The sequence below is a fragment of the Orcinus orca genome, chromosome 6 (assembly GCF_937001465.1).
Source record: "Orcinus orca chromosome 6, mOrcOrc1.1, whole genome shotgun sequence".
Lineage (NCBI taxonomy): Eukaryota > Metazoa > Chordata > Mammalia > Artiodactyla > Delphinidae > Orcinus > Orcinus orca.
In genome coordinates, this window is record NC_064564.1 from 38,904,556 (window position 1) to 38,926,518 (window position 21,963).

The 21,963-nt window shown below is 41.3% G+C and overlaps 1 protein-coding gene and 1 long non-coding RNA gene across 3 annotated transcripts in view; both read right to left on the reverse strand.

Annotated features, from left to right (window-relative positions):
* The window catches only part of LOC117198590 (uncharacterized), a 66,328-nt gene that overhangs the window by 43,475 nt on the left and 890 nt on the right, over nucleotides 1-21,963 (reverse strand). The gene's annotated exons all lie outside the window — the stretch shown is intronic.
* Nucleotides 9,242-10,506, reverse strand: LOC125964607 (nmrA-like family domain-containing protein 1). Of its 2 annotated transcripts, none has more exons than XM_049710797.1 (2): nucleotides 10,480-10,506; nucleotides 9,242-10,284 (listed from the first exon to the last, which is right to left on the reverse strand). In XM_049710797.1, exon 2 carries the CDS (start codon nucleotides 10,248-10,250, stop codon nucleotides 9,351-9,353), a length of 900 nt encoding a protein of 299 aa, XP_049566754.1. In that variant the 5' UTR covers nucleotides 10,251-10,284; nucleotides 10,480-10,506; the 3' UTR covers nucleotides 9,242-9,350. The 2 variants fall into 2 exon arrangements, with proteins under 2 accessions (XP_049566754.1, XP_049566753.1); XM_049710796.1 differs by having other exon boundaries at nucleotides 10,443-10,506.

The window sequence follows — 21,963 nt, forward strand, 5'->3', positions numbered from 1 at the left end:
AAAGGTCATGAAGAACCTAGGGGCAAGACGGGAATAAAGACGCAGACCTACTAGAAAATGGACTTGAGGACACGGGGAGGGGGAAGGGTAAGCTGGGACAAAGTGAGAGAGTGTAGTGTATATATGGACATATATACACTACCAAATGTAAAATAGATAGCTAGTAGAAAGCAGTCGCATAGCACAGGGAGATCAGCTCAGTGCTTTGTGACCAGCTAGAAGGGTGGGATAGGGAGGGTGGGAGGGAGGGAGACGGAAGAGGGAAGAGATATGGGGATATATGTATATGTATAACTGATTCACTTCGTTATAAAGCAGAAACTAACACACCACTGTAAAGCAATTATACTCCAATAAAAACGTTAAAAAAAAAGAATTTTTCAGACTGATAGAAATGTTTTATATCTTGATTGTGGTAGTGGTTACATAGATGAATACTTTATTAAGGTTCATGGAACCATGCACTTAAAATTAAGTGTGCTTTATAGTGTGTAAATTATAGCTCCAAAAAGTAGATTTTAAAAATTCTTGCCATACATGTTCCATGTTAAAAAAAGATCGAGACAAGCAAAGAAAACAACAAAAAGTCATCTTTAGTCAAACACACAAAACAATTTGTATATTATTCCTATATATCCCATTAAATAATTAAAAATTAAAAATTTTAAAGATATCATTTAAGACAACATAAAAATGTATACCACTAGTCCCAAAACAGGTGTGCAATACTGTTAACAGAAAAGTATAAAAGTTTATTGAGAGATAATAACAATCTAAATAAATAGATATACAATGTTCCTGGATTAGAAGGTCTAATGCTTTAAAGATTTTAATTCTCTCCAAATGGATTTATAGATTTAAAGCAACCTCAATCATTCTCAACAGAATATTTGCTTTGTTTTGTGGTACTTGACTAGCCGAAGGAAAGGGCCAAGAAAAGCCAAGACACTCTTGAATATGAAAAATCATTTTGGAGGATTTGACCTACCAGCTACCAAGAATTCTTACGATATTACATTAACTACGCCTATGACATTGCCTCAGAAGTAGAAAAATAAACTGGTGGAATAGAGAGCTTATTTAGAGGACATTTGTATCAATACTTGGTTGAGGAGAAGAGTGTCACTGCAGACCAGTTGGGAAAGGACTGTCTTTTCAATATGTTGTACTGGTACAACTGGACAAAAAATGTTTACCTCATACCATACCAAAAAATTAATTATGGATAGACTGAAGAGCTATTTGTGAATGGCAAAACCCTAAAGCTTTTAGGAGATAACTGTCATGGGTTGCATAGTGGCCCCTCCTTAAAAGATATGTTCATCTGGAACCCCACAATGTAAACTTATTTTGAAAAAGAGTCTTTGCAGATGCTTTTAAAATAAGGATCTCAAGACGAGATTATCTTGGATTAGGGTGGGCCCTAAATCCAATAATGAGTGTCTTTATAACAGAAAGAAAATAAGACACACAGGAGAAACACAAGGGAAAAGGCCAAGTGAATAGAGGCAGAGACTGGAATTATGCAACTACAAGGCAAAGAAGGTGAGGAGTTGCTGGCAGCCAGCAGAACTCTCACCAGGAGAGAGGCATAGAACAGGTTCTCTCTTCAGAGCCTCCAGAAGGAACCAACACTACTGATACCTCTATTTCAGACTTCTGGCCTCCAGAACTGTACCAGAATAAACTTGTTGTTTTAAGCCACCAGGTTTGTGGTAATTTGTTATGGCAGCTCTAGGAACTAATAAAATAACATAGGCGAATATCTTCATGACCTCAGGGTATCGAAAGTACAAAAAAAGCGCTAACTATAAAGGAAAAGATTAACTATCTTAAATTAAAACTAAAAAACCTCTTTTCATGAACAGATACGATGAAAGAATAAAAAGGCTATCAACAGAGTGGGGAAAGCTATTTGCAATATATATAACTGGCAAAATAACAGAGTCGCAAAATGGGCAAAAACCTTGAAGAGATACTTCGCAAAAGAGGAAATCCAAATGGCTAGTAAACATATAAAAAGGTGATCAGCTTTATTAATAAAGGAAATAAAAATTAAAACCAAAGTGAAATACCATTACATACCCAGCAGACTGTTAAAACCAAACAGAAAAAAATATGCCCCCTGTATCAGGCTCTTTACATAAAGAGAAATCCAAATGGCCAATAAAAATAGGAAAATGTGTTCAGCTTCATTTAAATTCAAACCACAGTGAGAAACTATTTATACCTCTAACCAAAATGACAAAATTTTAAAGGTCTGATAATACCAAAAGTTTGTAAAATTTGGGGTTAATCAAAATTCTCATACAGAGCTGATGGGGTGTAAATTGTTACAACTGTTTTGGAAAATATTTTGGCATTATCTTGAAAAGCTGAAGACCCACAGACCCCATAGCCCAGCAATTCCACTCATAAGTATATATACTCTTATGCTTTATGTGTATAAGAATATTCATAAAAGCGTTGTTTGTAAAAGGGAAAAACTGGGGGAAAAAATCCATCTGAAATGGATTAAGCCCCACTCATACAAAACACCATGATGGATGGATATCCCAAATGTAATCCTAAGTGAAAGAAGGAAGACAGAAAACGATACAAATAGTGTGATTTTATACATATGAAATTTGAAGACAGACAAAATTAACTTAATTGCATTGATTATCCTGGAAGTCATTTTATTGTTTATCTCTAGCAGATCATAGAGGATTATGATAGGAAGAGACACAGTTAGGGGGTCTACTGGGATGCTGGGAATGTTCTATTTCTTGACCCTGGATATAGTTATATCTATATATAAAAATGTTTTTTAAAATGTATATATAATGCACCTTCTATATGTAACTGTGTATTACATATCACAAAATTAACTAGTATAAAAGGGGAACTGTTTGCAAGTATCTCTTGTTTTAATATTTCCCACAGGGCAATTCCATGCTACGTTAGAAAATGAAAAGGATCCTAGGATACCAGCCACTTAAATAAAAGTAACTATTTAAATTCTTCTAGGGGGACTTCCCTGGTGCTCCAGTGGTTAAGACTCTGCGCTCCCAATGCAGGGGGCCCGGGTTCCATCCCTGGTCAGTGAAATAGATCCCCCATGCCACAACTAAAGATCCTGCATGTGGCAACAAAGATCCTGTGGGCTGCAACTAAAAGATCCCACGTGCCGCAATAAAAAAAAAAAAATCCTGCACACAGCAACAAAGATCCTGCGTGCTGCAACTAAGACCCGGCACAGCCAAATAAATAAATAAATAAATATTTCAAAAAATAAATAAATAAATTCTTCTAGGAAGAAACTAGGCACTTTCCTCTTAATGACTTATGTATATGTCAAGGATTCTAGAAGATTCTAAATGTCCATTTTGCATTTTTGTGATTTAAAAAATATTATCAGGGAATTTTTTAACACCATGTAAGTTTTAAAGGTGCACTTTAAAAAATATAGATACCAAAACAAGAATACTATATGTTGGGTAGTAATCTATGACTTAAGATCTCAGTGATGTGTTGGTCATGACTTTTACTGGCTCCTGAGAGTTGACTGTGTGCATCTCTTCCAACTCCGCAATTAATGTCACTTCACATTGATAGCCTAAAATTGGTTATATTAGTGGGAATATTTACACCTTGGAAACTGGCAATGGATAAATGCTACAAATCAGCACCCCTACCTTCACCCCAACCGGTTTATCAGCACACTACTGCTTAAAGACTAAGAGTTCTGAATATAAATTTAAACTTTTCTTCATTAGCTTTCTTATCTTTAGAGAGGCTTAACATGTTTAACAAACAACTCTATCAAGACAGTGAGGTACTTCCTAAGCCTCAAATAAGAAAGCTGCGCAAACAAGAGAACTTAACTGACGTAAAACTTAGAAAATAAAAAATTGAAGAGTAGAAAAAAACGGAAGAATAGACAAAACTTGGCATGCATTAGACCGAGAACTTGACATTTTCTAATAGTGCTGTTAACAGGAAAAAGAAAAATCATTGACACAGTCCCCTGCTGTTTAGGTACTTTGCTCAACAGTTGATGTCTACTTCCAACTGCTCCATTCAGGAGAGAATAAAACTGTTCTGTTTCTTGGAAAACATGGATGCAATTTTCCTGTTTGGTATATCATTATATTTGGGGCTAATGTCTTCAGTATTTAATGTAAATCATTTCTCTTTGTCCTGGTTCCCTCGAGCTGTTTAATAAAGCCCCCTACAGTTTATTGCTCTTGTATTAATCAGAGATTGAGAAGTATCAATTATTCAGTCTTTCCACTAGATGGAAAACATGGTAACTTTTCTGAGGTGAGATGTAGATACTGGTGAAAGGCAGTACCCTTTAGTGAGCAAGGCACACTTGAGAACTCAAAACCCAAACTGTGCATTTCATGTGTTGACCATTTACCTGATAATAGTTACTTAGATGTTCATTGCCTCAGTCTCTCCTTTCTAAGTCTTAGGTTTTAAATACTGATCATATAATTCATAAGGGTTTGCATTTATCCTTTAGAGCATTTTGGAATAAAGGCAATGTTGAAGAATAAAGTGGTACAATAGATTTAATCCTCTAACTGTAAACAAAAAAAATACCTTTTGTATTCCAGTGAAGCCTATATTCTCTTCCCATTTACTGCAATGTGACCTGTTTCTTCTGTGTGGTTAGTACACTAAATCCAATAGATTCAGCTACTACTTTGGAGAGAAGCTACTCCTTTTGAAATACTTGGTTTTTCCCCAAGTGACCAGCAGCCTACAAAGCATGATTCCCCTCCTCCTCCCCCATCTCTCTTTCTCCTTCCATCTCCATCTCTTCCTCTCCCTTTACCTCTCCTTCTTCCTCTTCCTCTCGCTCTCTGTAATCCTTCCTCCTTCCTTGTACTTGCTTGTTTAGGTGATTTTACTTTATTTTTTCATTCTTTCACATTTTGATTTTTTTAACATCTTCATTGGAGTATAACTGCTTTACAATGTTGTGTTAGTTTCTGCTGTATAACAAAGTGAATCAGCTATATGTATACATATATCCCCGTATCTCCTCCCTCTTGCATCTCCCTCCCTCCCACCCTCCCTATCCCACCCCTCTAGGTGGTCACAAAGCACCGAGCTGATCTCCCTGTGCTATTCAGCTGCTGCCCACTAGCTATCTATTTTACGTTTGGTAGTGTATATATGTCAATGCTACTCTCTCACTTTGTCCCATCTGACCCTTTTCCCTCCCCGTGTCCTCAAGTCCATTCTTTATGTCTGCGTCTTTATTCCTGCCCCACCCCTAGGTTCACCAGAACCATTTTTTTTAGATTCCATATACATGTGTTAGCATACGGTACTTATTATTCTCTTTCCGACTTACTGCACTCTGTTTGACAGATTCTAGGTCCATCCACCTCACTGCAAATAACTCAATTTCGTTTCTTTTTATGGCTAATATTCCACTGTATATATATGCCACATCTTCTTTATCCATTCACCTGTCGATGGACACTTAGGTTGCTTCCATACCCTGGCTATTGTAAATAGTGCTGCAGTGAACATTGTGGTACATGACTCTTTTTGAATTATGGTTTTCTCAGGGTGTATGCCCAGTAGTGGGATTGCTGGGTCATATGGTAGTTCTATTTTTAGTTTTTAAAGGAACCTCCATGCTGTTCTCCATAGTGGCTATATCAGTTTACATTCCCACCAACAGTGCAAGAGGGTTCCATTTTCTCCACACCCTCTCCAGCATTTATTGTTTCTAGATTTTTTGATGATGGCCATTCTGAGTGGTGTGAGGTGATACCACATCGTAGTTTTGATTTGCATTTCTCTAATGATTAGTGACATTGAGCATCCTTTCGTGTGTTTGTTGGAAATCTGTATATCTTCTTTGGAGAAATGTCTATTTAGGTCTTCCACCCATTTTTGGATTGGGTTGTTTGTTTTTTTGATGTTGAACTGCATGAGCTGCTTGTATCATTTCCCTGTTTATAACCAATCTCCCATGGGGGCTGCCATCCCCTCCATGTGGGAATGCCCTTGTCACCTTGCTCAGGCTATAATGCCTACCTACCACCTAGCCTCTTCTCCCCTATTCTCGCACTCACCTAATGATTTTAGGACTCTTTCAGGAAGAGAAAGAGGAAGGAGACTACTTTGTTTTGAAGGGTTTGAAAAGAATCTCTCCAAATTAATGAGATATGTCAGAGGTACAAAAGATTAGATAAAGATGCAACAAACATTTGTGTATCGATGTGCTTAAAGAATAAAACAATAGAGATAAAACAGAGCACCTCCCCCCCACACACATATCCTTCCCCAATTATCATTCCTTTCCCTCCATCCCAGAGGTAATTACTATCCTGATGTTTTTGTTGTCGTGCCTAGGCACGTTTTTACACTTTAATGTAACATTGTTTTGCATGTTTTAAAACTTGATATAAATGATAAACTATAGATCATGATATGCAACTTGCAGCTTTTGCTCAACGTTTTTGAGATTGTACTCAATTGATACTTTATACATTCTGGATACTAATTCTTTGTTGGTTATAAGTTTCCCACATTTATTTTTCAGCATATAGCTTGTCTTTTCATTTTGTTTGGAAGTTTTTGATGCACAGAAATTTTTCATTTTAATGTAATTAACTACGTCAGTGTTTTCTTTATGATTTGTGCTTTTTGTGTTTTATTTAAGAAATCCTTTTCTAGCTGCTAAAAGCTATTAAGTTTTGCTTTTCACATTTAGATTACCAATTCCACACTACTCCCTCCCTACCCAACTCAGGCTATGATACCATCTGCTGACATGTATATTAATACAGTCATACTCTTTAGGGATTATACCTTGGTTATCCACAATTGAAACTGAGTGTTTAATCTTCCAAGAAAGCAAAAACTTTATCTTGTAAACAACTAAGCATTTCCCCTTAAACTTAGTTGAAGAATATTAGGAAGGCCTTATGTATTAACTAAGCTAGTCATATTAATACATGGTCGAGTCTGTTTTCCAGAACAATAAACATAAATATAAACAAATATACATATATTATATATTTTTTATATATATATATATATATATATATAATATATATATATATAAAATCAGCTCATGCAGTTACAGAGGCTGAGAAGTTCCACAATCCGCCATCTGCAAGCTGGGAACCCAGGAAAGCCATTGGTGTAGTTCTGAGAACTAGAGTGCCAATGGTGTAAGTCCTAGTCGAGAACAGTCTTCCTGACTGTTTGAGCTGCTGTCTCAATTTGAAGTCAGGCAGGGGAGAGAATTCAATCTTCTTCTGCCCTTCCATTCTATTCAGACCCTCAAAGGATTGGATGATGCCCATCCACATTGGGGAAGGCCATCTGCTTTATTTATTTATTTTTAAAAATGTATTTATTTAATTTTTAAAATTTTTGGCTGCGTTGGTCTTCATTGCTGCGCGCGCGGGCTTTCTCTAGTTGCGGTGAGCGGGGGCTACTCTTCGTTGCGGTGCATGGGCCTCTCATTGCGGTGGCTTCTCTTGTTGCGGAGCACGGGCTCTACGTGCACGGGCTTCAGTAGTTGCAGCACGTGGGCTCAGTAGTTGTGGCTCGCGGGCTCTAGAGTGCAGGCTCAGCAGCTGTGGCACATGGGCTCAGTTGCTCCACGGCATGTGGGATCTTCCCGGACTAGGGATCGAACCTGTGTCCCCTGCATTGGCAGGCGGATTCTTAACCACTGAGCCATCAGGGAAGTCCCCATCTGAGGACTTGAGTCTACTGACTCAAATGCTAATCTCATCCAGAAACGTCCTCATAGATACACCCAGAAATAATGTTTAATCTGGGCACCATATGTCCCAGTCAAGTTGACACAGAAATTTAACCATCACATCCTACAATTAGCATTTTTGTAAGCCTCGGTACTTAAGTGGTTTTATTTTTCTGCAACTGTAAATTCCCCCAACTTGGGGAATAGGTACTTAGAAAGAAACAGATGAAAAATGTTGCCATCTCCTAATTGAATTCATGTCAATTTATGAGAATCTTATTCTTTTAAGCAGCATGGACCAAATCTGGCCTGCTGCTCATTTTTCTACCTATTTTTCTACAGCCTGAGAGTTAATAACTTTTTACATTTTTAATGGTTAAAAATCAAAAGGGGAATAATATTTAATGACCCATAAAATTACATAAAGTTAAAATTTCAGTGTCTGTAAATGAAGTTGTAACACTTGATTGATTATTGTCTATGGCTGCTTAGTGCTACAACAGCAGTGTAGCTGCAACAGAGATTCCATGGCATGCAAAGTTTATCATCTTTACTACCTGGCCCTTTATAGAAAAAGTTTTTTGACATCTGTCTGATAGTCTTTTCTCAGATATGTCTCTAAGGATGGAGAGGGCTAGAATAAATATAGTCTCAAGAACTTTCCAACGCTAGAGAGTTTCAGGCAAATATAAATTGTTATGAGACTATGTTGGAAGACAATTCTCCATTGGTCTGTTGCATTTCTGCATGTCTGGTGAGAGGAGGCACTGACCCCTTTTATCTTTTCAATGATGCTTATACAGTGAACAGCAGCCTTGGAAGATTTGATCCTTCTGGATCAAAGGGCAGGTGTACTTACAGCCTTGGACCATAGTGTTCCCCTCCAGGGCAAAGACCAGCCCAGTTTACTGCCTATTACAAAAGATTTGGGTTCTCTAAGCTCAGAGAACCCTGTCATGTAACACAACCCAGAGCAAGTACAGATGACACTGGTCCTCTTTGCCTTGCTGTGTGGGAACTGGGGCCTGGGGAAATGGTGCATGACAATGCTGCTCCTCTGCCTACTGCTGTTGCTGCAAGTAATAAAGTCCTTTGCCTATGACATAGGAGCCTTGTGTCTTCTGTCCACATCCACAAAACTGTGGCAGACTAATCCAATAGCTTGCAAGTAGGGCAAGTAGAGGCTGATACTAGATCAGCCTCAGGTTTACCCCACTGTAACAAATAGTACTAAGTTTTGCCCTCTTTTAGACAACAGTGACAGAGACATGCACTACATTGAACATAAGAGGGAAATTTGCAACTGCTATGGCAGAAACCAGGCAAATTTTTAGAACTCTGGCTGGTTGGCTAGGGAGTGGGCATACAATGCTTGTTAAGAATGGCAACAGTTGAATTGTTCTTTAGCTCATCCCTTCCTTGAAGTCTATCATGCTAATCTTAGATCTATCCAGAGATGACAGTAAAGGGTTTTTTTGTTTTTGTTTTTTTTTTTTTTTTTTGGAAGCCATCTGTGAGAACAATGGCCTTTATTTAAAAAATAAACTTTCTTGTAACACAAGAAAGGATCACTGTGACTATACCTCCCGTCCCCCCAGATGGGGTTGAGAGGTGGGCAGGGTCACAGTCCTGCAAAGTCCCCTTTGTGCTGCTCCAGCCACTGGTCCAGCATCCTGGCCTTGGGGTTGAGCCTCAGGCTCAGTTCGATGTTGCGGTCAGGTTTCAGGGCATAGAAACGGAACATATTGGCCAGGTCCTGGGCGCCGGGGAAGCCAAGCTTCTCGTAGTCCTCGGGGCTTATCTTGGCATCTCGCACGGTCTTCCTGGTATGCCTGGAGAGCAAGGCAGCGTACTCCTCCACCGTGTGCCTGCAGGTGCTGAGCCCGATGTTCTGGCCGATGTAGTCTTCGGGCATCTTCAGCAGGCTGAGCACCACGGGGCCCAGGTCGGACACAGACATGCCGTCCATGGGCACATCACCCATGGGCAAGCTCAGCAAGTAGCTCTTTCCATCTGGGGCTTTCTGGGGCAGGAAGCAGGAGAGGAGGTTCTCGAAATAACAGGGCAGCCGCACGCTGGTCATGGGGACGCCAATGTCCCGGAAATATTCCTCCACCTCCCCTTTGCCGTCAAAGTGTCCTGCTGCCAGTCTCCCTGCTGTCAGCTTCTTGATGTTCTCCAGGCCACTGTAGACCACGTAGTGCAGGCCCAGGCGCTTCGCCAGATCGGCCAGCAGCTTTCCCTGCTTGACCTCCTGCTCCTGGCTGCAGTTCTCCCAGTAGTTGGTCACGATGAAGGTGGCGTGAGCCCCGATCAGGGCCAGCTCCATGCTGGCCTCATCATCCTGGTCTCCCTGCACTACTTCTGCACCTTGCAGCCTCAGCTTCTTCGCTGCCCTCTGCCCAGGGTCCCGGGTCACCACTCGGACCCTGAATGTCCCATCTTCCAGGAGTGTCCGGGCCACTGAGCCCCCCTGGGCACCTGTGGCTCCAAACACGACCACCAGTTTCTTGTCTGCCATGAGGCCGGGAGCCGGAAATTAAGTCCGGAGAGGTCTGAGGGCCGTGAGAGGTGCACAGTCGGTGAAGGGGTCGGCGGTGCCTGCCCGGAACGACCCCGCGCGCGCCGGGTAGGACCAAGGGGGCGGTCCGGCCGGGAGAGGTCGGGACACCGCGACCCCCGCCCCCTCGGGCCCGACCCTCCCGGGTCCTACCTGCACCCGCCGCCCGGGTCCCCCAGGTCGGCTGTACCTCCTAGCCGCGGCCTAGGTGGGAAACCTGTTTTTGTTTTTTTTTTAACAGCACATCCAAACTGCTAAAAGAAGCTTTGGCCCTCTCAGAGAGATTCTCCTCAGGCAGACTAATGCCTGTGGGAAACCGTAAATGAGGCATTTAGATTAAGGCTCTTACTGCCCCAGATGGGTTTACAATGCTGATGAAGTAACCAAATGAAGATTGAGAAACAGACCCAAAGAAATATAGATAACTTCTTGCAATCAGCCCTGATATCATGGAAAACTCCCCCTAGCACTTACATTTAATTTAAGATATCTTATTTTGATAATGGGGCAACAGATGGCTCAGATTAAGGTGGACTCCTCCAAGAAGGTTGTCAGCTGAAGGACACAAACTCTTGCCATAGCTGGAAACCGTGGCTGCAGCTGCCACAGAGCCTAAGGCTGAAATAATGTGGGCAAATAATGACTTTGGGTGGACTGAAACATTGGAATTTTGTTTGGTTAAGCTGAGGTCAGCCACTGCACTGCTTAAAACAAAGTCAATGCACCTTGTTTTCCACACACGGTCACTCTCTCCTTCCATGCCTCTTACTCCCTCCCTTCTCCTCTACCCCAGTCTCAGCTACTTTAAGGGAAAGATGATTAGGGGAGGGGCCAAGGTTTCTATGTCAACATGGGGCACTGGAGGTCTATGCACCTGGCAAGTATGCTGGGAAACTTTGAGGAGGGGAAGAAGTCGAACTTGTATGGCTCTGCTGTATACAGGTGCCCAAGTCACCATTCTACCAGACCCACAGGGGAACTGGCTCCTGGATTCAGCTTAATGGGGTTCAGGCAGGGTTCACCTCGGGAAGGAGAGCTGACATGACCTTGTGGGTGGGACCCTCCAAGCCAATTCAACGTACTGTTGCTGTTACTTTTACATCTAAATGTACAGTAGGAATCAACGCGTTACATACTTGTGTTTCCTCATACCATAAATGCCAGAAGAGATTCTCCTGATTGGGAAGAGCTGCACGTAGAGAAATGTTAGTACTTTTTTTTTTTTTTTATGGTACGCGGGCCTCTCACTGTTGTGGCCTCTCCCGTTGCGGAGCACAGGCTCTGGACACGCAGGCTCAGCGGCCATGGCTCATGGGCCCAGCCGCTCCGTGGCATGTGGGATCTTCCCAGACCGGGGCACGAACCTGTGTCCCCTGCATCGGCAGGCGGACTCTCAACCACTGCACCACCAGGGGAGCCCCAGTACGTTTTTTTTAAAGTCAGAAAACAATTTTATTTACAATAGCATCAAAAAGCATAAAATACTTAGGAATAAATTTAATCAAGGAGGCGAAAGACATACACTGAAAACTACACAATGTTGTTGAAGGAAATTAAAGAAGACACAAACGGAAAGACATCTTGTGTTCACAAATTGAAGACTCAATATTGTCAAGATGTCAACACCACCGAAAGCAATCCACAGATTCAACGCAACCCCCACCAAAAGTCCAGGGACACTTTTTGCAGAAATAGAAAAATTTATCCCACAATGTATTATGGAATTTCAAAGAATCCCGAATAGCCAAAACAATCCTGAAAAAGAAAAGCAAAGTTGGAGGTCTCGCACTTCCTGAGAAATGTTAGTACTTTTGAGGCCCCACGATTTCAGCTACAAGTCTACAGGACTGATGATTTTGCCCACTGGAGCCTCTGACAATGGCAACCTCCATTTGTAGGTGCTCCTTGGGACAACTTGGACTGAAAGACACCAAGGTGAGAAGGGATCAGTAAGTCTCGCTTGTCAATGGAAATATGTTCAAGAATACCACTGTTCTGGCCCCAGTGGCATCTTGGTTTTATATGAAAAAGTGGTAGCTATCCCCCAGCAGAAAAGTTATCCTTCACCTTCTCCTCCCTCTGGCTTTTCTGCTTGAAGCAAAGCCACCGGCTCAATGGGATCCTCAATTCACAGTTTCCCCTAAATGCCTGGTTCTGATTCACTGATGGTTTGGCTACACCGAGACCTGATAGGAGTTCTTGGACCTGTTGCAGCCATTCAATCTCACTGTTAACATGTAGAACCTAAAGTGGACAAGGTCACTATACTCAGTGGGCAGAATTCAAGGCCACTCTCTTATCTCTTACCAACAGTCCTCTTGATGAACCTTGTTATATTTGTATTGACTCTTAGGCTGTTGCCAATGGCCTAGCTCTTTGGTCTGTACTTTGAAAACTACAGACTGGCAGATTAAAAACACTCATCTTCTGTGGAGATGTGAACTGTGGAAACAAACCACAGCTGCTGACCCAACCACTTGGGTCTCTCATATAGATATCTATGGTGGAGCCGTTCTGATGAGACTAACTGGAGTCAAGCTGCTGACAGAGCTTTGCACTGCCTTTATTGCCACTACTGCTGCCTGTGTCCGTCATTGTACTGGACATGATCCACACTGATCAGAGTAGAAGAGTCTATGTTTCTGATGCAAAGGCTACCACTGCATGTCAGACCTGGACTGCTGACAAAAGGTGACGCATTTGTCTCACATAGAATAAGGCCACGTTGCATGAGTGTGGCCCCCACCCACTCCTGGCATTTTGAATACATTGGACGTTAGACCCTTGTCTCAGGGCTACTGGTGGTACCTCACTGCTCTTGACCTTTTTCAGCTTGGGTGTTATTGGTCTAGTCCAATCAACATTGTGGCCCTTGAAACTAATGTGTCATGTTTTTGGCTTTCTGGACCATTTACAGTCTGACAATGGTATATTTTTTATTGCAAAAGCCACTCAACAATGGGCTACTGGCCAAGGTACTTAGAGGACTTTCCATGCTCTCTATTATCCACAGACATCTGGTATAGTTGAGTGTTGGAACAGTCACCTCAGAAATCGACTCAAAAAGATCTCTTACTCTATATCCCTCATCCCCTCCTAGTTCACATGCTTCAGTACTAGGTATTTTGGTCACTGAATGGGGCTGTCTCCAGATAGGGATCATCTCCTCTTGCCCACTTCCTAGGTAATGATAAGGACAAAAGGGGTGGGGTAGGGGTGTATAAACCTACTTTGAAAATCCAGAATTCTGCCCTGGGCATGACACTTCTTTCTTTCCCCTACTGACAACTGCAGGCTGGCCTGGTTGGTACACCCTCTTGGTAGCAGCCCAGCCAAATGGAGCCTACGGGATTTAAACATAAATCTGTTTCAGCTACTTGAATTCTATTGTGGGATGGATATAGTCCTAGCTTATAAGGATAATGACTACATAGTTGAATACCTTGCTCCTTGAGTCCCCCTAACGTGTTCCATAAGGGCCAAAATGGGAGACATAATGGGTCCCTATATGTTTTATAAAAATGTTTTTATGCCTTTTGCACCTACCCTTCTGGATAAAAGGTCTGGGTGTGAGTAGGGGGTGACTGGGAGAAGGTGAAGTTATAGTTACTGGAATGGGACACACTGATTTTTGATGGGGGAGGTAAACAATCCCAGCACTAGGAGAAGGAACGTCTTGGACCTTGGGAGGCACAGGAAAAGGAGAGACATCAGTGATCTTCCGTCTTTCAGAGCTATCCCTGGGTCTTTCCTCATGAAGAAAAACACTTAGGTGAGGCTCTCCTAAACTAGAAAACACTAAATTTAACTCACTGCTGGGTCTGCCATAGCTCACAGGATAGCTCTGACCACAATTGCCATTCTCCTCAAACTTAGTAAGAAGCCAATTGAAAATGACAGGGAATGGCCTGGCCCTTGCACCTCCCATGCAAAACATGTGTCAGTACCTCTGGATATCTTTCCCACTCCCATTCCTGTAGCCTTCACTAGTCACTCTGTGGGGTGGATGAATGCCACCTGGCGGGCAGCAAGAATAAACAGCACAGTTTGGACTGCCTGCCTATAGGCAGTCCCTCCATAAACAAGGACTAGACTCAATTATTCAAACTGAACTAGGAACCCTAAGGCCTACCAACTAGTTGCTGACCACATTTAGGGGGTTCCAATAATTATAAGCATTTTCTTTCCAGGGACACCATGTGCACCCTCAGGACTGTACGTCTTATGTGGAAGTTAGGCATTAACTTTCCTCCTCTTAAAAACACAGTGGCTTGTGCTTTAGGGAAGGTCATATGAGACCTTTAAGAAACACCGTCAGTAGATCACAGAGCCCTCAGATTACTGGGAGGACTATCTGAAACGAAGCTGCTCTTGATAACTTGGGGGAGTTTCTCAGAGGGATTACTTACTTACTTGCTATCTATATGCAACCAGTGGGCAGTTATTCCTACAATGAGAACCACTGAATTAGAAGAGGTAGGAAAAAATTTGTCCTGACTTCAGCTGAAAATGGATGACATCACATTGGCCCTAGAAGGCATTCAAGCCAGCCTCAGTTCACTGCTCAGAGCTGTTAGGATTGATATAATTGCCCTAGATTTCTTCCTTACAGGCCATGGCAAAATACATGCAATTGCTAAGACATCCTGCTGTAACTAGATTAATGCTTTGGGCCAAGGGGAAAAGTCAATACAGAAACAATACCTAGGAAGAAGCCAAAGTAGATTCTGATGGTTTTTGGGATTTGTTCAGCTGATTGGGTCTGAAGCCCTGGGGAGCACAGTAATTAATACTGCAGGTTGGCCTCATCCTGCTAGTTGGAGTCTATTGATGGTACCCTTATTAAATGTTATATGAAACAAATTTAATGGATTTGGTCCCAGCCTCTGATGGTCAGATTAATCAGAATGACAAACAGAGTGGCATACTGATGGGAAAGTTTGCCAGAAGCCAAGAAACTGTTGAAACAAGGAGTGGATATTATTGAGAGAAAATTTTTTATGGGTCTCTCATAATTCTGCACATCTTATAAATACAGGCACTGACTGCCTCTGGTGGGCAGAATAATGGCTCCCCAAAGATGTCCATATCCTAATCCCCAGAAACTATGAATCTGTCACCTTACATGCCAAAGGGACTCTGCAAATGTTATTAAGGATCCTAAAATGGAGAGATTATCCTGGATTATCTGGGAGGGCCCAACATCATCTCTATGAGGTCTTTATAAGGGAAAGAGGGAGGCAGGAAAGTCAGAGGAAATCGACAATGAAGCAGATGTTCAAGTGATCTGGCCACATGCCGAGGAATGAGGACAGTCTTTAGAAGCTGGAAAAAGGAAGGAATGGATTCTCCCCTAGAGTCTCCAGAAAGAACACAGCCTTTCAATTTTAGCCCTTTAAGATCCATTTTGGATTTCTGACCTCCAGAGTTGTAAGAAAAATATGTGCTGATTTAAGCGACTAAATTTATGGTTGTTATAGCGGAATAGGAAATTAACACACTGTCTTTGTTCTGGACCATTTTTTCAAGGATATTTGTACAGTGGTTTTTGAAAACCTAATATCTCCCTCCAGAGCAAAGGGCTGGAGGCTTACTGCACATTTAAAAGACATGGGCTCAGGACTTCCCTGGTGGCGCAGTGGTTAAGAAGGCACCTGCCAATGCAGGGGACAAGGGTTTGAGCCCTGGTCCGGGAAGATCCCACACACTGCGGAGCAACTAAGCCCATGCACCACAACTACTAAGCCTGCGCACCACAACTACTGAAGCCGGTGCGCCTAAAGCCTGCGCTCTGCAACAAGAGAAGCCACCACAATGAGAAGCCCGCACACCGCAACGAAGAGTAGCCCCCACTGGCCGCAACTGGAGAAAGCCTGTGCGCAGCAAATAAGACCTAACGCAGCCAAAAATAAATAAATGAAATGAATTTATTAAAAATAAATAAACAAAAGACATGGGCTCCCCACGCTCTTATAATTCAACCCATTGCATGTACAGGTGTCACCTGGCCCCCTCTGCATCATTCTGCAGAAGTCAGGGATTGGGGAACCAGTGCAAGAAGATGCTGATTCACTGCCCACTGCTACCGCTGTTGTTGTTTCTAACATAAGAGTCATGTGCCTTCTGCCAGTATTCCATGAAACTGTTAGTTTATAAGTAGGAAAAAAATCTCAAACCCTTCACAATCCTTGTTAGATTATAGAACAACTCAGATAAGCTATGATGTTGTCTTCACCTTTCAACTCATTTGAGAACCAAGATTTTAAGAATTATTTGGATGAAATGAAAGGATTGGATGACTAAATTTTTTTTAACACTTTTCATCTTCAAGTTGCCTTTTTTTTTTTTGACTGCGCTGTGCAGCTTGTGGGATCTTAGTTCCCCAACCAGGGATTGAACCCAGGCCCTCAGCATTGAGAGAGTGGAGTCCTAACCACCGGACTGCCAGGGAATTCCCTTTAAGTTGCCTTCTTGAGTGCTACAAAACTCCCCAGCATCCGGAAGCATTCTTTTTTTTTCCAGAAGCATTATTATTCTCTGAAATTCCTAGATGATTTGCTTCATAGAGTTTGTACCCTTTAACTTACTTCTCTCTGCTTTCAGAGAACACCTAAAATTTCTCCATGGCTCATTTGGTTAGTTTATACAACAAGGTGGCAGACTCTTCATATAAGGTAACCTCCTAAGGTCAGGAAACACATTCCAAACACATGTGTTTGAATAAATTTGTCCTCTGAAATCATAAGGCTTGGAGTTTTACGCAGAATAAAACCAAGCTTGAGTCTAATTACAAAAATATTTATCCCTGTATTTGTATGTTTCCAGGAGAACCAGTCTTACCACTTCTGTAAGATATTCAAGGCTTGCCCTAGGAACTGTGTCTCAGGTTATCAGTAGTATCCTATTTATAAGAGAGGTCAAAAGAGAATAGTCTATGAATATTTTGAGGCATTTTCAGAAGGCCTGCATAAATTCAGACTCCTAATAAGAGATCAGTAGGTGAAATGTAATAACACTAAAAGCAAGTTTATAACAGAATCCTGGCAATACTTACCAATATTGGGGAAAATCCAAAGTAAGGTTTATCACGAGTAATATAATCAATAAAGAGACTGTAGTGAAATATGATTTTTTGATATTTGATAACATTTGCTATTCTACTTTGTGACAGAGGACTAGGAAAAATGTAGATAGTAGGGATGATCCCACCAGCTCTCTGTACAGCTTGGTTCCCAAGGGACATTTGGCAATGTCTAGAAACAGTTTTGATTGTCATAATAGTGGTGGGGTGGTAGTACTACTGGCATCTACTGAGTAAAGGTCAGGGATGCTGCTAAACATCTTACAATGCACAGGACCACACCCCACCACCTGCAAACAAAGAATGATCTGGTCTCAAATTTCAGTAGTGTCAAGGTTGAGAAACCCTGCTGTGTAGGACAATAAAAAACAGTGAGACCAGTGATGGAATAGTTCTGTATCCTGGCACCTAGTTATGGTTACATGCATCTATACATAGGATAAAATTGCATAGAACCACATACACACATGCACAAATCAATGAAGATTTAAAAATATGGTGAAAACTGAATATGGTCTGTAGTCTAGTTTACATATCAATTCCCTAGTTTGATATTATGCAGCAAAAATTTAAGATGTCACCATTGGGGGAAGCTGGGTGAAGGGTACAAGAGACTCTTTGGAGTACTATTTTTGCTACTTCCATCGGAGTCTATAATTATTTCAAAATAAAAGTTAAAAAGAAATGGTGAGGGGGCTTCCCTGGTGGTGCAGTGGTTGAGAATCTGCCTGCCAATGCAGGGGACAGGGGTTTGAGCCCTGGTCTGGGAAGATCCCACATGCCACGGAGCAACTGGGCCCGTGAGCCACAACTACTGAGCCTGCGCGTCTGGAGCCTGTACTCTGCGACAAGAGAGGCCACGACAGTGAGAGGCCCGTGCACCGCGATGAAGAGTGGCCCCTGCTCGCCGCAACTAGAGAAAGCCCTCGCACAGAAACGAAGACCCAACACAGCCAACAATAAATAAATAAATAAATAAACAAATAAAAAGAAATGGTGAGTGACTTCCCTGGTGGTCCAGTGGGTAAGACTCCATGCTCCCAATGCAGGGGGCCCAGGTTTGATCCCTGGTCAGGGAACTAGATCCTGTATGCTGCAACTAAGAGTCCTCATGCTGCAACTAAGAGTCCACATGCCACAACGAAGAAGCCCGCATGCCGCAACTATGAGCCTGCATGCCACAACTAAAAAAAAAAGATCCGCATGCTGTAATGAAGATTCCACGTGCTGCAACCAAGACCCAGCACAGCCAAAATAAATAAATTAATTAATAAATTAAAAAACAAAAAAGAAATGGTGAGACTGGAGCAAAATAAGAACCACAGGTGTGTTCTTCAGAGAGGTTTCTCTTCCCTTGTGCCTCTGCTGGCCCCCTCGTTGCTTCTGTATGTTACGCAGTGGCTGGCACAGCTGTGAGATCCTACTTAGCAGCTTGTATTCAAAGCTTGTGGTGGCTGTAGATGTATTTGTACATTCTACCCAGTGGTCTGAAGTTTTAGTTGACAAATTAATAAACAACCATCCTCACCACCTCTTCCGCAGTCCTAAGGCTCAGAAACTTATTGAACATTTTACCCTACTCCCTTTGATTTGGAAGTAGCCCTAGAGATATTTGTGGACTGTTCCTAGGCTGTGGACCACAGTTTAAGATCAGTGTCCTAGCAAAGTTTCTATTTCTCACCACTGCATCTTTCTCATGAAGTTGCCCCTTTCAACATACTTAACCAAATCATATCCATTCCTCAAGGTCTGGCTCAAATCATTTCCTTTAAAATCCTTCTCTGACTCTCTTTCCTTCCCTGGCACCAAGCAGGGAGTGAATAATGTTTCTTTCCTCTGAAACTATTGCAAAGCAAATAAGGCTCAGGTTATGTATGGTATGTATTATCTATCTATCATCTACCTATCACTGCACTATAAACCTTGGAGGAGACAAAGGAGTATAAAATATGATTTACTGATCTAAATGAATTTCTTCTCTAGTGGTAAAAATGACAGTTCAACAATTCATGTTAGCAGTAAATGCTCTCTTGCCAAGAAATTAGCTTAGGCGTTGTGTGGTACTAATGATGATTAAGACTTGATCCCTGTATTCAAGGACCTTGTCTAATAAAAGAAATATGCACATAATTTAAGTGTAACACAAGGCGGAATGTGATAAGTGACAGCAGAAAGGTAATAAAGTCATATGGGAATATATTTAGAGAATATGTCTGATCAAAAAATGTAATCAGGGAAAAATTGTTAGGGAATATCACATTTCAGGTAAGTCTTGAAGGATGGGTAAAACAAGTCAAAATGGGAGGGAAGAATTTCTACTTGCAGTGAAAATGTTGTGTTGAAACCTACAGGCAGGAAAGCACGAGGCAAGCTTGGAATGCTTAGTGGACTCACTTGGTTGAGGGTAAGATATGAATGAGGAGCAAGGTTTTTTGGTCACAGAGGGCCCTGGACGCTATGCCACAAGTTTAGATATTATTCTGAAAGTTTGGTGAGAGTTAATGACAATTTTCTGGGTGTCACAATGGAAGCTTAGTTCTGGAAGGATAACATATGGCACCAATAGAAAATAGTTTTGAGGATGGTGACTTTAGACTGAGGCAAAGGAATCTGTAGGAGGTTATTGTTGCAATCTAGGCCAGAATTAATGAGGGTGTGAACTAGACTGGTAGCAGGAGAAACAGTTTTAGATAATAGAAGGTATGTTACAAGTGATGAATTGTCAGGTGAAGTGTACAAATGATTATGATGGTCAGAGGAAAAAATTATTCTGCTTGGGTGTTTTCTAAGAGAGAAAGCAGCAATAATGGACACAAACTCAGGGGGTGTAGTGACTTGAAGGAATGATCATAGGTGAGAAAACTACAATGTACATGTGCTTCTAGAGATGAGAGTAAATATGTTTGACTGCAGCAGATTGTATCTATAAAGTAATGGGAGTGAAGCTTGAAAGAGCAGGAGTTAGTTGTAGAAGGCCTTGCATCCAGTTAAGAAGCTTGGGCTTCAGTTTTGAGACAATGGGAGTTTAGAATGGATCTCGAGTAGGGGAGTAACATGATGAAGGCGTGTTATTTACGTGTTATTTGACATATGTACCATCTTGTGTTATTATGTAAGTTTAATCCTGGACACAGGATTAAAGTTTGCTCAATAAATTCTTGTTGATTGACTGAATCGATTGACTCATTTTGTCAAGGAAGAATTCTTCTACCATGTGAATAATAATCTCATTAATATACTTTAATTTTGAATATTGAGACTTATAAAAAGGGATCTATCCAGTTAGATCTGGCTCATATTGGCTTGTGAAAACTGAATGATAAATTTCAGGAATTTTGTGAGCAAGAACCACAAGTTGGTAGCTTGAGACTGGCCATTTTGCAAGTATTTACATCAAGGAGATTGGGAAATGCTAAAAAATCAAAGCTTGTTTTCTGGAGAGTTGGTTATTAAACATATATCACCACGGCACTGCTTATCTCCACCTCCCTTCATTCTTCTAACCCCCCCCTCAAGGTTTTTGAGGGCGGAGACTGAATCTTATTTGTCTCTGTATCCTCAACACAGTATTTGGACATTAACGTGCTCAATTAATGTTTATAGAATGAATGAAATATGCTCTTGTAATTTTTTTCCAGACTATTTAATAAACAAAAATCATTCAAAAGAAATTCAAATAGAAATCTAGACCTTGTGGGCCAAATCAGATCCTATGCCTGTTTTTGTAAGTAGCTTTACTCGGACACGGCCAGGCTTAGTCATGTATGTATTGTCTATGGTTGCTTTGTGCTACAAGGGCAGAGCTGAGTATCTGAGACAGGAAATGTATGGCCCACAAAGCCCAACATATCTACTATCTAGTCCTCTCTGAAAGTTTGCTGATCCCTGATCTAGACCCACACATCCAACAGTTTCTTAAAAGGTAGGATTGTTCCTAAAAAGGGCCATAATGAATTACTATACCGTATATTCTTATAGATAAATTATATTACTTCATAAATTGTGCATAGACATCAGAATTTTGTAGAAATTAATGTAGACACAGATAATTATAGAGCAATTTCATAAGCGTAGGGTTAGATATAAATGGTTTTCCAGTGGTGGAACTTTCTACCTTGAGAAGTAATGATTACCTCACATGTAAACATAAGCAAATAGTCATCCTTTAGCAGAAAGCCTTGTATAATTTGTTCATGTTATTGAACAATGCTGCCAGAAACATAGCTGACATGAAATGATGTCTATATTGCAATTTATACTTTAAGAACTTCTCTTAGACCCAGATTCCAAAATGGCTCTGCTAAAAAGTGGTCTTCATGCAAGAGTACTTATAGCCAGAACACAGTTGTATGGTTTAAGAACAGAAATACACAGTGTATCTTTGCATACACGGTGTGGTGTCAAGAGTTTACATTTGCAACACTGGTTAATAAAGTTCAGGTCCAGTGTTGTACATTCCTTGCAAGTCATCTTTAAAGGCAAATGACGAGGTCATTTAAAATTTAGAATTCTCTACGGGAAAATTAACTTCCTGTTTCTTATTTGTACCCACACTACATCGATAATAATTTTTGAACAACTACCTTTAATGCC

Coding starts and splice junctions, on each gene's coding strand:
- LOC125964607 (XM_049710797.1), bottom strand. CDS start 10,250: ATGGCAGACAAGAAACTGGTGGTCGTGTTTGGAGCCACAGGTGCCCAG.